Consider the following 20,430-nt stretch of genomic DNA (forward strand, 5'->3'; position numbering starts at 1 on the left):
CCTTCATTATAAAAATTCTCAGTGAATTAGAAATAGAAGAAAATTTCCTAAACTTGAGCAGATGTACAAACACCCTACAAGTGACATCATTCATAATAGTGAGAAGCTGTGAGATTTTATTCTAAAAATCAGTGACATGCTCTTGGACTTCCCAGTTTTCAGAACCATGAGCAATTTCATCTCTCTTTTTATAAATTCATTACTCTCAGTTTTTCTGGGATTGCAGCAGAAAACAGACTAAGACAGGGAGGGAGGCTATAGGGCAGGTCAGAGGTTATTTAAGAACTCTCTATTTTTTCTGCTCAAATTTTCATGAACCTAAAACTTCTCTAAAAATAAAATCCACTATGAAAAAAAAAAACAAAAAACAAAAAACAAAACCCAAACCTGACAGGTGTGCAAGATAAGGAAGTAGAAACCCATGTGAAAATAAGCTAGGAACCTACATTTGGAGCTTATTTGGAGATGAGGAACAGGAAGACCAAAATAAGGTGAGATGGAATAATCGTACCATTTTGAACACAGACTATTATAGACTTTAGAAAGGATTATGCATCAGTTGGAGGGAGGTTATTAGTGTTAGCCTTCTTACTTATGCTTTTAGAATTTTGAGAAAGTTATCATAAACGTATTTAAGTGCCACTTTACTCTGAAATGTAGGGAATAATATGTAATTCAAGAGGTTTTGATAATATAGCAAAATGTGTATACACTGCTTTTGTTGTGCCTGATATATGGATGTGTGAAAAACACATTTTAGGTGTTTTTAAATGAGAATATTAAACCAGCCTGACTCTGCTGTTTAAAATAAATCTATAAATTAATGAGAAAACCCATAGAAAACAATTGGAATTTTAAAATTGCTGCTACCCAGAATCCTATCTTAAAAACTCTCTGGTGAAAGAAAAAGTCAAAATCAAATAGTAGAATATACAAAATAATTCAAATGAAAACACCAACTATCTGAAACAGTGGAATACTAAAGTTCGTGCTCAGAGGCAAATTTAAGGTCTTAAGTAAATGATTTTGGGGAAAAAAAAGAATGGATTAAAAAAATCTTTTAACTAAAAATGTTAGAAAAATAATCACAAAATTAACCTAAACAATAGTAGGTAGGAGAATATAATAAAAATGAAAGTGATTTCCTCCATTAGAACAAAATATTAGAGTTATTACATGTGTTAGTCTGTTTTCCATTACCGTAGCAAATATCTGAAATAAATCGACTTAATAAGAGAAAAGGTATATTTTGGCTCACAGGTTCAAAGGTTTCAGCCCATGACTATAGGCTCCTTTGCTCTGGGCTGGTGGTGAGGCAGCACCTCATGGTAAGGTGTGTGTGGTGGAGCAACCTCTTCACCTTATTTCTGGGACAAGAAAAAGAGAGAAAGGAAGAAACTGCTGTCCCACAGCTCTCTTCCAGAGCATGCTCCCCAAAGACGTAAAACCCGCCATTGGCCTCACCTTTAAAAGTTTCAACTACCTTCCAATAACACCAAGCTGAGGACCAAAACTGAACACATGGGCACTTGGGGGACATTCCAGGTTCAGACTCTAATGATCCACAATGTCTAGTTTTTTGAATAAAAATTAAGGACAAAAAGAGATTATGAGTAGATCACTATTCTAATGGGAAAATTAATGAAAGAAACACAAAGTTCAAACAGAAATGGCATATAGATTACAGTTAGGATTTCCACCAATTCTAAAAAAAAAAAAAAAAAAAAAAAACTTTTTAATTATGTTCTACTACTGAGGCAAAATTATCCTAAGTTCTCAGCCTGAAGTCCTGCCCTGGGATCTAAGGCATTTCCAGTCAGAGTGATGCGAATAGGAACTATTCCCAGCCCTGTGTAGGTGCCAGGCATGCCTCTCTCTAATCCAGATGAGTAGATTTCTTTCAGCCTCAGGGTGGTTTCCTCAAATGCATGCACCCCCTGCATTTCTGTAGGGCCTTCCTCCTCTCACTAGATTTTCCCTGTCCTCTGCCTCTGGCCTTTACTTTCCAGTGTTCTCCCCTCTATGCTTGGGAAGTCTTGGTCTCATCAGACTCACACACGTCTCCTCTACTCAGGAGTGTCCCAGGATCTTCTGGAACACACTATGTGAACAGCATAGAAACCCTTTAAAGGTAACAAGCTGGGACTCGCTAAGGCTCAACTTCCTTGCCTCCCATCTCTCAATGGTCATACCTAATTGCTTTCTGATGTCTACCATATGGAAAGCCATTGTTTCTTTTTGTGTGTGATGTATTTACTTATTCTATCCAGAAGGGTAAATCTGCTCTGTGTTTACCTATCTTGACCAAAATTAATATTCCAAGAATAATGATGAATAAATATTAGAAAATATATTTATACTTCACTAAATAGGTCTAAAGAAAGTATCATATGTTCATCAATATGGCTCTAAGCATGTTAGTTAATTCTATATCACTTTATGAAAAATATGTTAGAAGAATAGGTTGATTTTTCTTAATGTAGAAATATAAATATTAAACCCCAAATCAGTGTCCTACATAATAGTGAAATGCAAAAGTCAGTCTTTTCTCAAGAGTCATTTTAAAGCAGAATGTTCTTACTCCTGACGTGAGTTTTTATGTCAATACAAATGAGACACAGAATTCTGATGTTCATTGGTGCCTCCCAATTGAGGTGAGAAAATAAAATGTCATCATGAAGGTCCTCAAGTCTCCAGCCTCTTCCAACTGGCCAGTGTGTTAGTCAACTTTTCTCCACTGTGACCAAAATACCTGATAAGAGCAATTTAGGGAAGGAAAAGTTTCTTCTGGGTTCATAGTCTTAGAGGTTCAGTCCATGGTCTGCTGATTCCATTGCTCTGGGCCTAAATGAGGCTGAACATTATGGTGGAAGGGCATAGAGAAGAAAGCTTCCCCATACAGTGGGAAGGAGAGAAAGAGAAGAAGAGACAGAGAGAAAATGTGCATGTTCAAAAAGCCAGAGATAATCCTCAAGGACAGGCCCCTAGTGACCTACTTCCTCCAGCAATGCCCCACTGGCCTACAGTTACCACCTAGAATCCATTCAGGTTACTAATCCACCAAATGGATTAATTCACTGATGAAATTCCAAGATCTCATCAGTGCCTTCAAGTCTCTACTCTGAACCTTCCTGTGTTTGGGGTCATGCTATCAAAATGTGACCTTCTAGGGGGACATTTCTAGATCTAACCCCATTTCTGTTGTGCACTTCAGCACCCTCAACCTTCTCACCACAGAGAGGCTGCATGTGCTACTGCTTCCTGTCAGAGAGACCATTTGAAACTTTTGGGGGCAAGTACCAGTTAAAAGTAGGTACCAGGGGCTTGGCGTGTAGCTCAGTGGTGAAGTACTTGCCTGGCATGTGTGAGACCCTGGTTTTGAGCCTCAACACCACATAAAAATAAATAAATAAATAAAAGGTATTGTGTCCACCTACAACTAAAATAATTTTTTAAAAGTGTAGGTATCGAATAAAATCTGGACTGTTTGAATGTGGGTAGCCTCCAATACCTTAAAAATTCATTGTTCAGACTTTGGATTGTAAGCATGGGGACATGAGTTCACTCCTCTCTCCTTGTCCTCTTGGAACCCATTCAAGAGCAACAAGAGGTTTTGTTTGTTTGCTTGTTTGTTGTTGTTTGTCACCAAGTGGAGAAGAAACTGAAACCTGCTGCAGTCTGGACCCACCTGGACGTAAATTCCCTGAACAACGAAGTGTCCATGCATGATTTTTCAGGCAGTGCCTCCAGACTTCACTCGGCCTCATCTTGAAATGGCTTTTCAAGGTGGACAGGTGCAAAAGAATCCTGCTTGACCACATGATGGCTGTTTTCCTCACCAGCTCAAAATCCCCACAGAGAACCCAATAATGTCCCTTATCCAGAAAAGAAACATGTGACCTTCGAAGAGGCAAGATGGTCATCTAGGCCTACTAAGACCAACCTTATTTCTTCCCGTTCTCTCCACCCAACCACCAGGCCGCTCCTCCCGTCTCCCTTCCTATAAGTTGTCACTACCAACCAATTGGAGAGACGTATTTAACCTCCATTAGCTCCATTACCACCTGGCCTCAATAAATTTGCTTCTTTTTGCCAAACTTAGCCATATTATGACTTCTATGTGAATCAGACAGTGATCTCTTTCTTTATATCAAACCAAGTCCTTTGAAAGAGCAGCCCAAAGCAGTTGAGTATTCATGGGGGTCCCTTAAATCAGAAAGAGCAAAGAGGAAGACAGGTTACTAGTGGCAACAAAAAGTATCCCTCAAAAATGTTGTGGAAGGTAAGAAAAAAACCATGAAGGAAACAGAACCATCAAAACCAAATTATCAAAAGCAACACTGTAAGCAGCAAGTGACTCCTGAGATAACTGAGAAGTCAGGATCCCTTGCAAGATACTCCTGGCCAAAGGCATAAACTGATTTGAAATATAAAGAAATGGTAGACAAACCTAAATAGGAGTACACTGGACATTCTGCAAGATAACTAACTTGCACTCTACAGAAATGGCAATGTCAGAAAACACAGAGAAAGATTTAAGAATAATTTCATATTAAAGCAATCCATGCTGTACTTATGACAGTAAAATGAAATGTGTGAACTTGAATTATCTTTTGAAACAAAAGAGGACATTATTGGGAATATTAGAGAAAGGATGAACTCTGTAGATTACATAATAGTATTTTTCAATGTTAATTTTTTTTATTTTGATCACTGTGCTATGTGTGGTAATACAATAAAATGCATTTTGGAAATGCTTTGAAATTTTAGTGCTAAAGAGTTATGCTTACAAGTTACCTTTAACTTACTCTTATATTGCAGAAAAAATATAAATAAATTCATACAATATATGACAGAGAATGATAGACAAGAAAATGGTATTTGCATGTATCCATAACAATGTGATATATTCATATGAACAAATACACAGAAAGAGAGAGAAAAAAGCAAAAACCAAATGTAGGAAAAAATATGTGACTATTTAGGTAAACTGTGTGAAGAGTATACAGGAATTCTTGCAACTGCTGAATCTGAAAATATGTTAAAATGTTTTAACAAAACTACAAAATATAGAATTACAAACACAGCAAAAAGAATAGAAGAATCAATGAATACTATTTGTTCAACTTATTTAAATATGTCTGAAGGCTGGGTCATCATCACCAGGTAATAGTATCTATCATATCTGAGCACAGGCAAGACTTCTGGGATTCAGTTTTTGGCACACACACTCATGACCTTTTGCAGGGTTCTTAACCTCCGTGAACCTCTGTACAGTTGCAAAAAGGGTTAATAATATAGCACCTACCTCAGTGCATCATTGGGAGGTTTAAATTATGGAACACACATAACATACCTAAATCAAGTCCTGAAAATGGTGAGTTTTTTTTGTAGATACTGGGCATGGTTATTACTCACTAACCTTCAGTGAAAATATCATTCTAATGCTACTTAGACAGCAATAAAATAAATTATTTTAACAGGAAAAATAATTTTTCTATAAGGCATTAATTCTATAATTTACTCTGTCCAGCACTGTCAGGTGCTGAGGATTTAGCAATAAGCTTATATTTTAAAGAGAAAACAGGAAATACAGTTTTAAGAGTAAAATACATAGCATACTAGCTAGTCAAAAGTGTTAACGAAGTGTGAAGGCAAACATTAAGTGTGACAGAAGAATGACTGTTAGTGGTACATTTTTAAAAGGATGATTGCATAAGGCTCTATGCATAACATTGATATAAAATTTCAAATAATATTGCACATATACAAAATAAACTATTTTAACTTTTAAAAATCAACACAGAAATCCTTTGAAAAGTACCAACAGATTCCAACAATACAAGAAAACAATATAACCTATTGGCCTAGCAAAATTTATTCAACAAATGCAGAGATTAACCAATGCATAGAATGCACAGTATTCTATTATATAATTTATCTCATCAATATCTATAAATGTTAAATTGTGTAATCATCTAAATAACTGATAACAATATATTTTGAAAAATTATAGCATTCCTGATATATTTAAAAACTTGATAAATACAAAGTAAGATAAATTTCAGCTTTTGTTATCATTGTTTCTTATTATACTGGATTTGGCAGCCAAGCCGATTCAACAGGAGATTTCTTAGCAATGTTAGAATTAGAAAGAGAGAGAAGTTGAAGATAATGAAAATGAGCTAAATATGTACCAGGAAAACTAGAAAGAGAAAAAGAAACATTTCTTAAGATTGAAAACAAATCACCAAGTTTACCTTTCTTTATGAAAGTTGATAAAACTACAAAGAGAAATGGACAACATAAATAAAGTGTAAACAAAATAATTTAACAGTAAACCTCTACTGGATTAGACCTCAAAGTTTAAAATAATTGCAAAAAAAATGGTACTTTAAGTTGAGTAGACGGCCTGCAAGCGGCTTCAGGGACCAGGACAGGGCAGCCAGAGACTTCCCCAAGCAGTCTGGACCCTGCGGTGGGAGGCGGCTTTCAAGGCTAGCTTCTCGGAGCAGACCACCCAGTGAGAGCCTTTCTACATGGAGCCAGCCACAAGTCCCCGAGCCAACAGAGAGCTTCGATCCGTAAGCAGCCTCTGGGATCAGGGCAGGGCAGCCAGAGACTTCTTCAGGCGTCTCTGCCCACCCGGCCGCAGGCTCTTTCCACGGGATGATCCAAGATGGCAGACTAGAGGGTGACTGCACCCCCAGTCACTCCAGAACCCAGGAGTTAAGAAGGGGAGGCATTGAGAGACTCGGACTAAAATAGAGCCACGGGTGAGTCTGCCCACTGGGTAAAGCTCGGCCTGGGTGGCAGGCCCAGATAGAGGTGGCTTATCGGAGCAGGGCAGGGCAGCTAGAGTCTTCCACAGGCAGCCCTGCACACTCCGGTGGTGGGCCCCGCCCACACAGCCAGCTTCTCCAGGTTCTCAGAGCAGGCCCCCTAGTGAGAGCCTTTCTGATCAGAATAAGCTCCAAGTCCCGGAGCCAGTGGGGCGAACTCCGGGCCGCAAGCAGCTTCAGGGACCAGGACAGGGCAGTCAGAGACTTCCCCAAGCAGCCTGGACCCCTGCGGTGGGAGGCGCCTTTCAAGGCTAGCTTCTCGGAACAGACCGCCCAGTGAGAGCCTTTCTACATAGAGCCAGCCACAAATCCCCGAGCCAACGGAGAGCTTCAATCCACAAGCAGCCTCTGGGATCAGGGCAGGGCACCCAGAGACTTCTTCAGGCAGCTCTGCCCACTCCGGCTGCAGGCTCTTTCCACAGGGCAATCCAAGATGGCGGCCTAGAGGGTGACCGCATCTCCAGTCACTCCAGAACCCAGGACTCAAGAAGGGAAGGCATTGAGAGACTTGGACAAAAATAGAGTCATGGGGTGCGTCTCCCCCACTGGACGAAACTTGGCCTGGGCAGCAGGCACAGACAGGGGTGGCTTATCAGAGCAGGGCAGGGCCGCTAGAGTCTTCCCCAGGTAGCCTTCCACACTCCGGCGGTGGGCACCTCCCACACGGCCAGTTGCATGGTGCAGGCCCCCAGTGAGAGCCTTTCCGCACAGAGCCAGCTCCAAACCCTGGAACCAGTAGGGGGCTAGGGGCAGCTTTCTTCGGATGCACTGCATTATCAAGTTCCTCCAAGTCTTCAGGCTACTGAAGGCTGGGAGGTGATACACTGGAAATCTACCGGGAAACTATAAGCCAATAGAGGAAATCTGCAACATCTCAGGGTCCCACTGACAGCTGACCAATATGAGAAAACAAGGGAAGAAAATGTCCCAAACAAACCTAGATCCTACATCAATAAAACCCAATGACAGCACAGCAGAAGAAATGTCAGAAAGGGAGTTCAAATGTACATAATTAAAACAATCAGGGAAGCAAATGAGGAGATGAAAGAGCAAATGCAGGCATTGAAGGGGAGATGAAAGAGCAAATGCAGGCATTAAATGATCACACCAATCAACAGTTAAAAGACCAAATACGGGAAGCAAGAGATCATTTCAATAAAGAGTTAGAGATACTGAAAAAAAAAACAAACTGAAATACGTGAAATGAAGGGAACAATAAACCAAGTTAAAAACTCCATAGAAAGCATAACCAATAGGATAGAACACCTGGAAGACAGAACCTCAGACATTGAAGACAAATTATTTAATCTTGAAAACAAAGTTGGCCAAACAGAGAAGATGGTAAGAAATCATGAACAGAATCTACAAGAATTATGGGATATCATGAAAAGGCCAAATTTAAGAATTATTGGGATTGAGGAAGGCTTAGAGAAACAAACCAAAGGAATGAACAATCTATTCAATGAAATAATATCAGAAAATTTCCCAAATATGAAGAATGAAATGGAAAACCAAGTACAAGAGGCTTATAGGACTCCAAATATACAAAATTACAACAGACCCACACCAAGGCACATTATTATGAAATACCTAACATACAAAATAAAGACAGAATTTTAAAGGCCGCGAGAGAAAACAATCAAATTACATTCAGAGGGAAACCAATAAGAATATCAGCAGATTTTTCAATCCAGACCCTAAACACTAGAAGGGCCTGGAACAACATTTACCAAGCCCTGAAAGAAAACGGATGCCAACCAAGAATCTTATACCCAGCAAAACATACCTTCAAATTTGACGATGAAATAAGATCCTTCCATGATAAACAAAAGCTAAAGGAATTTACAAAAAAAAAGCCAGCATTACAGAACATTCTCAGCAAAATATTCCATGAGGAAGAGATGAAAAACAACGATGCAAATCAGCAACAGGAGGCACTAGCCTAAAGGAATAGCCAAATAAAGGAGAAACCAAATCATGTCAAAAAACAAATATGAGTCAAATGACTGGGAATACAAATCATATCACAATAATAACCCTGAATGTTAATGGCCTGAACTCATCAATCAAAAGACATAGACTGGAAGATTGGATTAAAAAGAAAAATCCAACAATATGCTGCCTGCAAGAGACTCAGCTCATAGAAAGAGATACCCATAGACTAAAGGTGAAAGGATGGGGAAAAACATACCATGCACATCGACTCAAAAAAAAGCTGGAGTATCCATCCTCATTTCAGATAATGTGGACCTCAAGCCAAAACTAGTCAGAAGGGATAAAGAAGGACATTACATGCTGCTTAAGGGAAGCATAAATCAGCAAGACATAACAATCATAAATATCTATGCCCCGAACATTGGCTCATCCACGTACGTCAAACAATTCCTTCTCAATTCCAGAAATCAAATAGACCACAACACAATAAACCTGGCAATTTTAACACACCTCTCTCACCACTGGATAGATCGTGCAAACAAAAATTGAATAAAGAAATCATAGATCTCAATAACACAGTCAACAATTTACACGTAACCGACATATATAGAATATACCACCCAACAAAGAACGAATACACTTTCTTCTCAGCAGCACATGGATCCTTACTAAAATAGACCATATTTTATGCCACAAAGCTACGGTTAGCAAATACAAGAAGATAGAGATATTACCTTGTACTCTATCAGATCATAATGGATTGAAATATGAAATAAATGACAGAATAAAAAACAGAAACTTCTCCAATACCTGGAGATTAAATAATACACTGTTATATGAAGAATGGATAACAGAAGACATCAGGAGGGAAATAAAAAAATTCTTAGAAGTAAACGAGAAAAAGACACATCATATCAAAATCTCTGGGACACTATGAAAGCAGTACTTAGAGGAAGATTTATTTCATGAGGTGCATTCAAAAAAAGAAGTAGAAATCAACAAATAAACGACTTAACACTACAGCTCAAAGCCCTAGAAAAAGAAGAGCAGACCAATACCAAAAGTAGTAGAAGACAGCTGAAATCAACGAAATGGAAACAAAAGAAACGATTGGAAAAATTAACAAAATAAATAGTTGGTTCTTTGAAAAAATAAACAAAATTGATAAACCCTTAGCCACACTAACAAAGAGAAAGAGGGAGAAAACTCAAATTACTAAAATTCGGAATGAACAAGGAAACATCACAACAGACACGAGTGAAATACAAAACATAATTAGAAGCTATTTTGAAAATCTATACTCCAACAAAACAGAAAACCTCGAAGACATCAACAATTTCTAGAGACATATAAATTACCTAAACTGAACGAGGAGGACATACACAACTTAAATAAACCAATTTCAAGCAATGAAATAGAAGAGGTCATCAAAAGCCTACCAACAAAGAAAAGTTCAGGACCAGATGGGTTCTCAGCCGAGTTCTACAAAACCTTTAAAGAAGAGCTCATTCCAATACTCCTCAAAGTATTCCATGAAATAGAAGAGGAGGGAACCCTCCCAAACTCGTTCTATGAAGCCAATATCACCCTGATACCTAAACCAGACAGAGACACTTCGAGGAAAGAAAATTTCAGACCAATATCCTTAATGAACATCGACGCAAAAATTCTCAACAAAATTTTAGCAAATCGCATACAAATATATATTAAAAAGTGCACCACGATCAAGTGGGTTTTATCCCAGGGATGCAAGGTTGGTTCATCATTCGGAAATCAATAAATGTCATTCACCATATCAACAGACTTAAAGTTAAGAATCACATGATTATTTCAATAGATGCAGAAAAAGCATTCGATAAAATATAGCATCCTTTCATGCTCAAAACACTAGAAAAATTGGAGTAGTGGGAACATTCCTTAACATTATAAAGGCCATCTACGCTAAACCCATGTCCAATCTCATTCTAAATGGTGAAAAACTGAAAGCGTTCCCCCTAAAAACTGGAACAAGGCAGGGATACCCTCTTTCACCACTTCTATTCAACACTGTCCTTGAGACTCTAGCCAGAGCAATTAGATAAACCAAAGAAATTAAAGGGATATGAATTGGAAAAGAAGAACTCAAACTATCCCTGTTCGCTGATGACATGATTATATATTTAGAGGAACCTGGAAATTCCACCAGAAAACTTTTAGAACTCATAAGTGAATTCAGTAAAGTAGCAGGTTACAAGATCAATGCTCATAAATCCAATGCATTTTTATACATAAGTGATGAATCTTCAGAAAGAGAAATTACAAAACTACCCCATTCACAATAGCATTGAAAAAAATAAAATACTCGGGAATCAATCTCACAAAAGAGGTGAAAGACCTCTACAATGAGAACTACAGAACACTAAAGAAAGAAATTAAAGAAAACCTTAGAAGATGGAAAGTTCTCCCATGTTCTTGGATAGGTAGAATTAATATTGTCAAAATGGTCATACTACCTAAATTCCTATACAGATTCAATGCAATTCCAATTAAAATCCCAATGATGTACCTTGCAGAAATAGAGCAAGCAATTATGAAATTCATCTGGAAGAATAAAAAACCTAGAATAGCTAAAGCAATCCTCAGTAGCAAGAGTGAAGCAGGGGTATTGCAATACCAGATCTTCAACTCTACTACAAAGCAATAGTAACAAAAACGGCATGGTATTGGTACCAAAATAGACAGGTAGATCAATGGGACAGAATAGAGGACATGGACACAAACCCAAATAAATACAATTTTCTCATACTAGACAAAGGGTCCAAAAATATGCAATGGAGAAAAGATAGCCTCTTCAACAAATGGTGCTGGGAAAACTGGAAAACCATATGCAACAGAATGAAATTAAACCCCTATCTCTCACCCTACACAAAACTCAACTCAAAATGGATCAAGGACCTCGGAATCAGACCAGAGACCCTGCATCTTATAGAAGAAAAAGTAGGTCCAAATCTTCAACTTGTTGACTTAGGATCAGGCTTCCTTAACAGGACTCCCATAGCACAAGAAATAAAAGCAAGAATCAACAACTGGGATAGATTCAAACTAAAAAGCTTTCTCTCAGCAAAGGAAACTATCAGAAATGTGAAGAGAGAGCCTACAGCGTGGGAGAAAATCTTTGCCAACCACACTTCAGATAGAGCGCTAATTTCCAGAATCTATAAAGAACTCAAAAAACTCTACACGAAGAATACAAATAATCCAATCAACAAATGGGCTAAGGAAATGAACAGACACTTCACAGAAGAAGATGTACAAGCAATCAACAGATATATGAAAAAATGTTCAACATCCCTAGTAATAAGGGAAATGCAAATCAAAACTACCCTAAGATTTCATCTCACCCCATTTAGAATGGCGATTATCAAGAACACAAGCAACAATAGGTGTTGGTGAGGATGTGGTGAAAAAGGAACACTTGTACATTGCTGGTGGGGTTGCAAATTAGTGCAGCCACTCTGGAAAGCAGTGTGGAGATTCCTCAGAAAGCTTGGAATGGAACCACCATTTGACCCAGCTATCCCACTCCTTGGCCTATACCCAAAGGACTTAAAATCAGCATACTACAGAGATACAGCCACATCAATGTTCATTGCTGCTCAATTCACAATAGCCAGATTGTGGAACTAACCTAGATGCCCTTCAGTTGATGAATGGATAAAGAAACTGTGGCATATATATACAATGGAATATTACTCCGCAATGAAGAATGATAAAATTATGGCATTTGCAGGCAAATGGATGAAATTGGGAGAATATCATGCTAAGTGAGATAAGCCAATCTCAAAAAACTAAAGGACGAATGATCTCGCTGATAAGTGGATGAGGACATATAATGGGGGGTGGGAGGGGTTAGCATTAGATTTAGGGTTAGGTTTAGGGTTAGGGATAAGGAGTGTGGTAAGAATGAAGGAAAGAAGGACTGTATAGAGGGAAAAGAGGGGTGGGAGGGGTGGTGGGGAAGGGAAAAGAACTAATGAATCAAACATCATTGCCCTATGTAAACGTATGATTACACAAATGATTTGCCTTGACTCCATGTACAAACAGAGAAACAACATGTATCCCATTTGTATACAATAACAATTAAAAAAAAAGTTGAGTAGAAACCATATTTTAGTAAGTTGCATTAGAGTTGTATGTTTTTAAAAAACTTTTTCAATTCTATAGATTTTTTAATAAATACTTTAATCTTTTATTGGTTCTTTTCAATTATGTATGACAGCAGATTCCATTTTGACACAATTATAAAAGCATAGAATATACCTTGTTCTAATTCAGTCCCCCAAAATTGATAAATAGGAATCATACATGTTTGGGTGTATAACATGATGTTTATATATATATATATATATATATATATATATATATATACACACATTATGAAATGACTACTACGATTACCTCACCTCATCATCTCACACAGTTAAGCTTCAATTTTTTTTTGTGGTGAGAACACTATTCTCTTAAATCTCAATTGTACAATGCAGTATTGTTAACTACAGCTAGCATTCTGTACATCAGATATCAGAAATCACTTATCTTTTTATACTTGTTCTTTTTAGATATACATGACAGTAGAGTGTATTTTGACATATTGTACATACCTGGAGTATAACTTATCCTATTTTTGTGGTTGTACATGATGTGGATTCACCATGGCTGTATATTCAAAAAAAAAGGATTGGAAAGTTATATCTGATTAATTCTACTGTCCTTCCTATTCCCCTCACCCTCCCTTCTCTTCATTCCCTTTTATCTAACACAATGAACTTCAATTCATCCCCTTCCTACCCTCACTTGTTGTGAGTTAGTATCCACATATCAGAGAGAACATTTGGTCTTTGTTTTTGGAACTGGCTCATTTCATTCAGCACAATATTCTTCAGATCCATCCATTTACTGGTAAATGCCATCATTTCATTCTTTGTGACTGAGTAATATTCCAGTGTGTGTGTGTGTGTGTGTGTGTGTGTGTGTGTGAGAGAGAGAGAGAGAGAGAGAGAGAGAGAGAGAGAGAGAGAGAGAGAGAGAGATTTTTTGTGTGTGTGCATTTCACATTTGCTTTATTCTTTCATATGTTGAAGGGCACCTAGGTTGGTTCCATAGCTTAGCTACTATGAATTGAGCTGGGGTTGACTTTTGCAGGACCTTCAAGGAGGAGAACAGGTGACTAAAATTTGCACAGGGTAATATTTTAGGGTGCTCAAACACTAGGCCTACTGACTGGTTTATACAGCTGATGCACTTGTCAAAAGATACAGAACTATAGTCTAAATAGGGTGAACTAACTATGCACTGTGAGTACTATTCTTACTTCCAAATGAACAAAACAAAACAAAATGTAATTGTCTTATATTCCAACCATCAATACTTGGAAAATATAATAGAAGACAAGGTCTCATTTACAGAACTAACATAAAAGACAGACTCCAAAGGACTAAATGTTAAAGAATCATATTAGATATCTGTGAAAGAAATATAGAGCACTATTGACCATAAAGAACCCAAACTTAGACATAAAAATTACTTTATTGCAGAATTATTTGGTGTTGAAAAAGGTTGAGAGCAACTTGAAGAGGACTGGACACTAATTTTATAACATTTTTATAAGGAGTTATTATACATTAAATGGAAAACTGAAATGAGGTAGATCTATGGGGACTATATTGGAAGATGGTCAAGAGGCTGAGGGGGATGCAAACTTTCACACATTGAAATGAAACCACTTGTGCTTATATGTCAACACATCTGTGTGAGCTAAGAGTCTGATCTAAAGAATCTCAGAAGAACATTTCAGTGGCTGCAGCTCAGAGTTGCACTGGGACACCTCTTGAGAGATGGGAAGATGATTTATTCCACCATTGTATCATTTGCACAGGAACTATGTTTTTGGTTTGTTTTTGTGTTCCTGGGGATGGAACCTGGGGCCCCATGAATGCTGGGCAAGCATTCTACCACTGAACTACCTCCCTGGCCCCTGGGTTCCATTTTTAACATTTATAAGTATCTATTACACTTATCCTTTTATATTTTAAAAATTGAAACTTGTAAACAGAAAAACCTACGTGTAATGCAACTTAAATTAAAATAATATAGCATTAAATAGTAAAATAAAAAGAATCACTTTGAGAGAATCTAAAAATAGGAGGATTACAAAATAAGAAATAAAATAAGTGTAGAAGTTGAGGAAAAATCAGTGTAATGCTATATAAATACTCCCTGTTCTATGTGCATTAGGCTTTCCAGGTGCAACTCACTTATTTGACTTTTCCTCCCCAGAGTTTCTTCATAGCGTTTGTCATCTCTGAGTTTCTCAGAGTGTAGATGATGGGGTTCAGCATGGAGGTTATGACTGTGAAAAACACACTCAAAGATTTATCAATGGGGAAAGTCTTAGCTGGTCTTACATATATGAAAATACAGGGAACAAAGAAGAAAACAACCACAGTGATGTGGGAGCTACAGGTGGAGAGAGCTTTCTGCCTCCCTTCCTGACTCAGGTTCTTCAGCGAGTACAAGACGACCACATAAGACACGAGTAAGAGCAGAAACACAGTTGTGCAGATGAGTCCCCCATTGGCCATCACCAAGAGGCCAATGACATAGGTGTCAATACAGACGAGTTGCAATAAAGGGTACATGTCACACAGGAAATGATCAATGACATTGGGGCCACAGAATGGGAGCCCATAAATGGTGCTTAGTTGAATTACAGAGTGCAGAAAGCCTCCAACCCAGGACACTACGAGCAGCACAACACACACCCATGGTCTCATAATAATTAAATAATGCAAAGGCTTACAGATGGCCACATAGCGGTCATAAGCCATTGCCAACAGAAGAAAGGCCTCTGATCCACCAAAAAAGTGTTCTGTAAAGAGCTGAGTCATGCAAAGCTTGAAGGATATGGTATTTTCCCCAAAGAACAAATCAGAAATCAACTTGGGAGAGAAAACAGATGAATAAATGGCATCCATAAATGATAAGCTAGCAAGAAAGAAGTACATTGGTGAGCCCAGGGTCTTACTGAAGGTTATGGTCATAACAATGAGCAGGTTTCCCACCATGGTTAGGATGTAGATGAGCAAGAACATAATAAAAAGTACTTTCTGCAACTTTTGATTCTGTGTGAGGCCCAAAACGACAAAGTAAGTTACATTATTCTTCTGTTCCATGTATTATTTTATTGGTGATGACTTTGGATATTAAAAACAGTTTACCTACAAAACAATGAAAAAATAGAACTATCTCAATCTTGATCTTTATTCATTCACTCACTTACTGTGTGTGTGTACAAAATAAGACATAAATGTTTCATGTGACACACTGTGTGACCTCTACTCTCATAGTCTCAGATATCCTGCCAAGTCCTTTAACCCTCCTGTGAGTGTCTTTATTTGGATTACCCTCCTTCTCTTAACCTAGAAATGAATAATTGTTGAAATTGTCTAGTTTCAACATGATCTGTCTCATAATTTTCCGGAGTATCTAAGACTAATGAGTGAACATCTTCAATTAGATACCCCTTTAGTATGTACATGTAATTTTTAATTTTTTTTATGATAAATCTATTCCTTCTTAGTTTTTCTCTAATTTCTTCCCTGTTCTTTCTCAGATCAAGTTCTCATAGTGTTCTTCACTCTTTTAGTCCTTTCATGTCACTTAATTATATATTTAATAAGTTCTCTTGAAGCTTTATTAATATTTTAAAAATCTGGTCATTCTCATTTTATCCACTGTCTACTGCAGTAGACCCCTGTGAGGTCTATCTAGTTTCATTTTAGCCTTCAACAAATTACTTTCCTGAGGTATCCCAAATTATCTGTTTAAATATTATTAAGATCATATCACTCCTTTGCTCAAAACCCCTACTGGAGATTCCTTCCACATGCTCAACAAAGTCTATTCTCCCTACCTCGACTTACAAACCACAGATGACTGTAATCCAGGTCACTGCCCGAATTCATCTCTTGCAAGTCTCCATGGTTATCTGCTCAAGTCTTTTTCTTCTCTTCAAATATCCAAAAGGATTTTCCATCTCCTTAGTTCCATTGATTCTTTGGTAGATGCTAACTTCAGAGAGCAGAGGCAGATATCACGATCTCTAAAATAATGTTAAATATTGTGCAAATTTTGTATTATGTTCAATGTTTTATGTACTCATTCAAACAACAAGCATTTTAGGGGCACTCACCTGTGTCATGCAGATTGAATGAGGGGGACTTCAGGCCATCAGAGAGTGTCCACTAGCTCATCGAGGCTCAGGGTCTACTCCAGGGGTCATGTCATCAGAGGATAGAAATCTTGGTGCTGACTGAGAAATCAGCTTCTCACCATGAGTCTTCTACTTTTCCAGATGGAAACATAACTATTGAGGTTCTAACATGGTCACTGACTTAAGTTTTCAATTTTTAAAATATATTCATGACAACTCTCATGTACAACTTGACAAGCCACTTTCTTCCTACAGATTTTTTAACATTTAATTCTTACAAACACAAGTAAAAAAATCTCATAATCGCAAAGTCTGTTTTCTGCTACCAATTGTAAAGTCTTAACTTTGAAAGATTATTTACAGTTTGAAAAATTTTCTTGCCTTACTCATAAATAGAGGGAAATCCCCATCCTATCTAGAAAAAAAAATCCTGCATATTCCTTGAGAATATATTTGAAGTCATACAGCTATGTCTGTTCATTTTCGCCAGATTTATACATATTGCAGAAACCATTACTTACATTGTAAACCTATTTCAAAAGAATTCCATGGTGCAATCAAAAATTAAAACTTTCCTTATTAGAATAATTTATCAAAAATGCAAACAAATTGTATGTAGCCCTAAGAAGACAACAACTAGTCTTTTTAACATGGAAAGTTTTCTAAGTTCTAGTAACTTTTACAGGATTGCTAGAAATAACTACCATTTAGCCATTTATCCCATCTTCTCTTTTGTGTTGGTATGACCAGATACTTATTTGAGAATTGAAGAGGACATTCTTGTGCCATTTTCAGATCATGCTTTAAGCATAATGAAAACATCTTCTGAAATAATTGTATCAGCTACTGAGAGGACAGCATCTTCAACTTAACAGGGGCAAAGGTTACTGAAAATTTTATACCATGAAAGCACATTAATCATGGATTAATGCAACTGGAGTGTGTCCAAGACTGGTTTGTACTTAATTGCTTTCACTGGGATTTTCCACAAATTTTCAAAAGAACACCTATATATAAAGATATCATTAGATTGATCACATAACTAAGGTCGAGGTGATTCATCCAGGAAAATTATTTTCAGAAACATTATGGGACAATTGGCAGTCAAGTTTAAAATATCAACCCTGTTAATTTGTTCCACTGAGGATGGATTTATCAATTATTTCCCTGCTTTGCCAGGGAAAAATTATTTTTCATCTCACTCAATATTTTGCTACCTGTTAGTGTCAGATTAGATACATTTAAAAAAATTTTTAGTTTTATCAATTACTTAAGTATCTGCTTTTTTTCACTATTTTAAAAATATTTAATATCTAATAAATATTTTAAAAATATTTAATATCTAATATCTAATTAGATTAATAAAATCTAATTTGCTAAAAGTTCTGTGCTATTAAGTGGAGACACAATAGTTAATAAAACAGAAAACATTGGAACATAGTCTTATCTGCATTGGCGTTATATCTTGTAATTAAGTCACAAAATAAAATGGGAATATCTATAAAAGTAATTGTAATCTGTGATCACTATTAATAAGAAAGTCAACAGGTTATTGTGAGGAAAAATAGAAGTGAGATACTCTGTGAACCATGTAAAATTATAAAAGGCCCCATTTAAAGGTGATATTTAAACTGAAATTCAAAGGATGAGACATTAGTAGCTTCTATGGGAAGTACTTTTACATGTGGGAAGGTCCAACATTGTAAAGGGCTAGGCAAGTTCAAAACGCTGAAAGGTCACTACCTGAAAGGGAGTAAGGTAGGAAAAAGACAAAACAAAGTGAAGTTGAAGACACAGACAAGAACCAAAATAAAGGCATTATTTATCTTATTAAAGAATTTACATTTCTGAGATTAAGGACTTTCAGTTGCTGGAGTTATAAAAATTCTCAAAAATTATTAGCAAGTCAAATAAAAGTGTATAAAAAGAGTAACACACCATGACCAATTGAAATTCATCCCAGGTATGCAAGGCTGGTACAATATCCAGCTGCCAATTAATGTAATTCATCAGTCTGAAGGATACATAAGATAAAATACATACTTATATCTACGGATATAGAAAAAATCATTTAAGGGGAGATCCAAGATGGCATTCGTTGTCTTTCCATGACTTGGGATTCAACCAAAGAAAATACTGTTTCTCTGTGAGGCAGCACTGCCCTCCAACTCCAGCTGTTTACCCCCCATTTGCCTGCCGCAATCACCTGCTGTCTGCCAGCATATCACTAAACTTTTGAGCCCATATCACAAGCTGACTGCTGTCTATCATCCGCTCTTTCCTCCTTAGTCTGTCCCCTGCCTGCCCATTACCTGCCTTTCACCTAACCATTGTCTTCCACCAGATGTCCACCAGGAATATAAATCATACCTCAATAATAACCCTGAATGTCAATGGCCTAAATTCAATAGTCAAAAGACATAGACTGGCAGAATGGATTAAAAAGAAAGACCCAACAATATGCTGCCTTCAAGAGACTCATCTCATAGAAAAAGACATCCACAGACTAAAGGTGAAAGGATGGGGAAAAACATACCATGAATATGGACCCAGTAAAAATGTAGGAGTCTCCATCCTCATATCAGATAAAGTGGACTTCAAATCTAATTTAGTCAGAAGGGATAAAGAAGGACATTTCATACTGCTTAAGGGAAGCATAAAACAGCAAGATATAACAATTTTAAATATTTATGCCCCAAACAATCGAGCATCTATGTATATCAAACAAACCCTTCTCAATTTTAAGAATCAAATAGACCAAAACGCATTAAAAGTGGGGGATTTTAACACACAACTCTCACCACTGGATAGATCCTCCATTCAAGAACTGAACAAAGAAACTACAGAACTAAATAATACAACCAATGATATATACTTAATGGACATTTACAGAGTATTTCATCCATCATCGAGCGAATATACTTTCTTCTCAGCAGCTCATGGATCCTTCTCCAAAATAGACCATATGCTATGCCACAAAAAAGCCATTAGTAAATACAAAAAATAGAGATCCTAACCTGTATCCTATCAGACCATAATGGAATGCAATTAGAAATGAACAATAAAATAACAAACAAAAACTACTCTTATACCTGGAGACTAAATAATATACTATTCAATGATGCAGTGATAACAGAAGACATCAGGGAAGAAATAAAAAAAATTCTTAGAGGTAAATGAGAACAATGACACAACATATCAAAATCTCTGGGACACTCTGAATGCAGTACTAAGAGGAAAGTCCATTGCATTGAGCTCATATGTTAAAAAAATAAAAAGTCAACAACTAAATGACCTAACATTACATCCCAAAACCCTAGAAAAAGAAGACCAGATCAACACCAAAAATAGTAGAAGACAGGAAATAATGAAAACCAGAGCTGAAATCAATGAAATTGA

General features: G+C 37.1%; 1 protein-coding gene across 1 annotated transcript; it reads right to left on the bottom strand.

The window, feature by feature from the left end:
• Window positions 1-15,073: 15,073 nt before the first annotated feature.
• Window positions 15,074-16,003, bottom strand: LOC124959775 (olfactory receptor 4A47-like). The gene has a single exon (XM_047518158.1). It carries the CDS (start codon window positions 15,989-15,991, stop codon window positions 15,074-15,076), a length of 918 nt encoding a protein of 305 aa, XP_047374114.1. The 5' UTR covers window positions 15,992-16,003.
• Between the last annotated feature and the right edge of the window lie 4,427 nt (window positions 16,004-20,430).

The sequence above is a fragment of the Sciurus carolinensis genome, chromosome 11, assembly GCF_902686445.1.
Source record: "Sciurus carolinensis chromosome 11, mSciCar1.2, whole genome shotgun sequence".
NCBI classification, from domain to species: domain Eukaryota; kingdom Metazoa; phylum Chordata; class Mammalia; order Rodentia; family Sciuridae; genus Sciurus; species Sciurus carolinensis.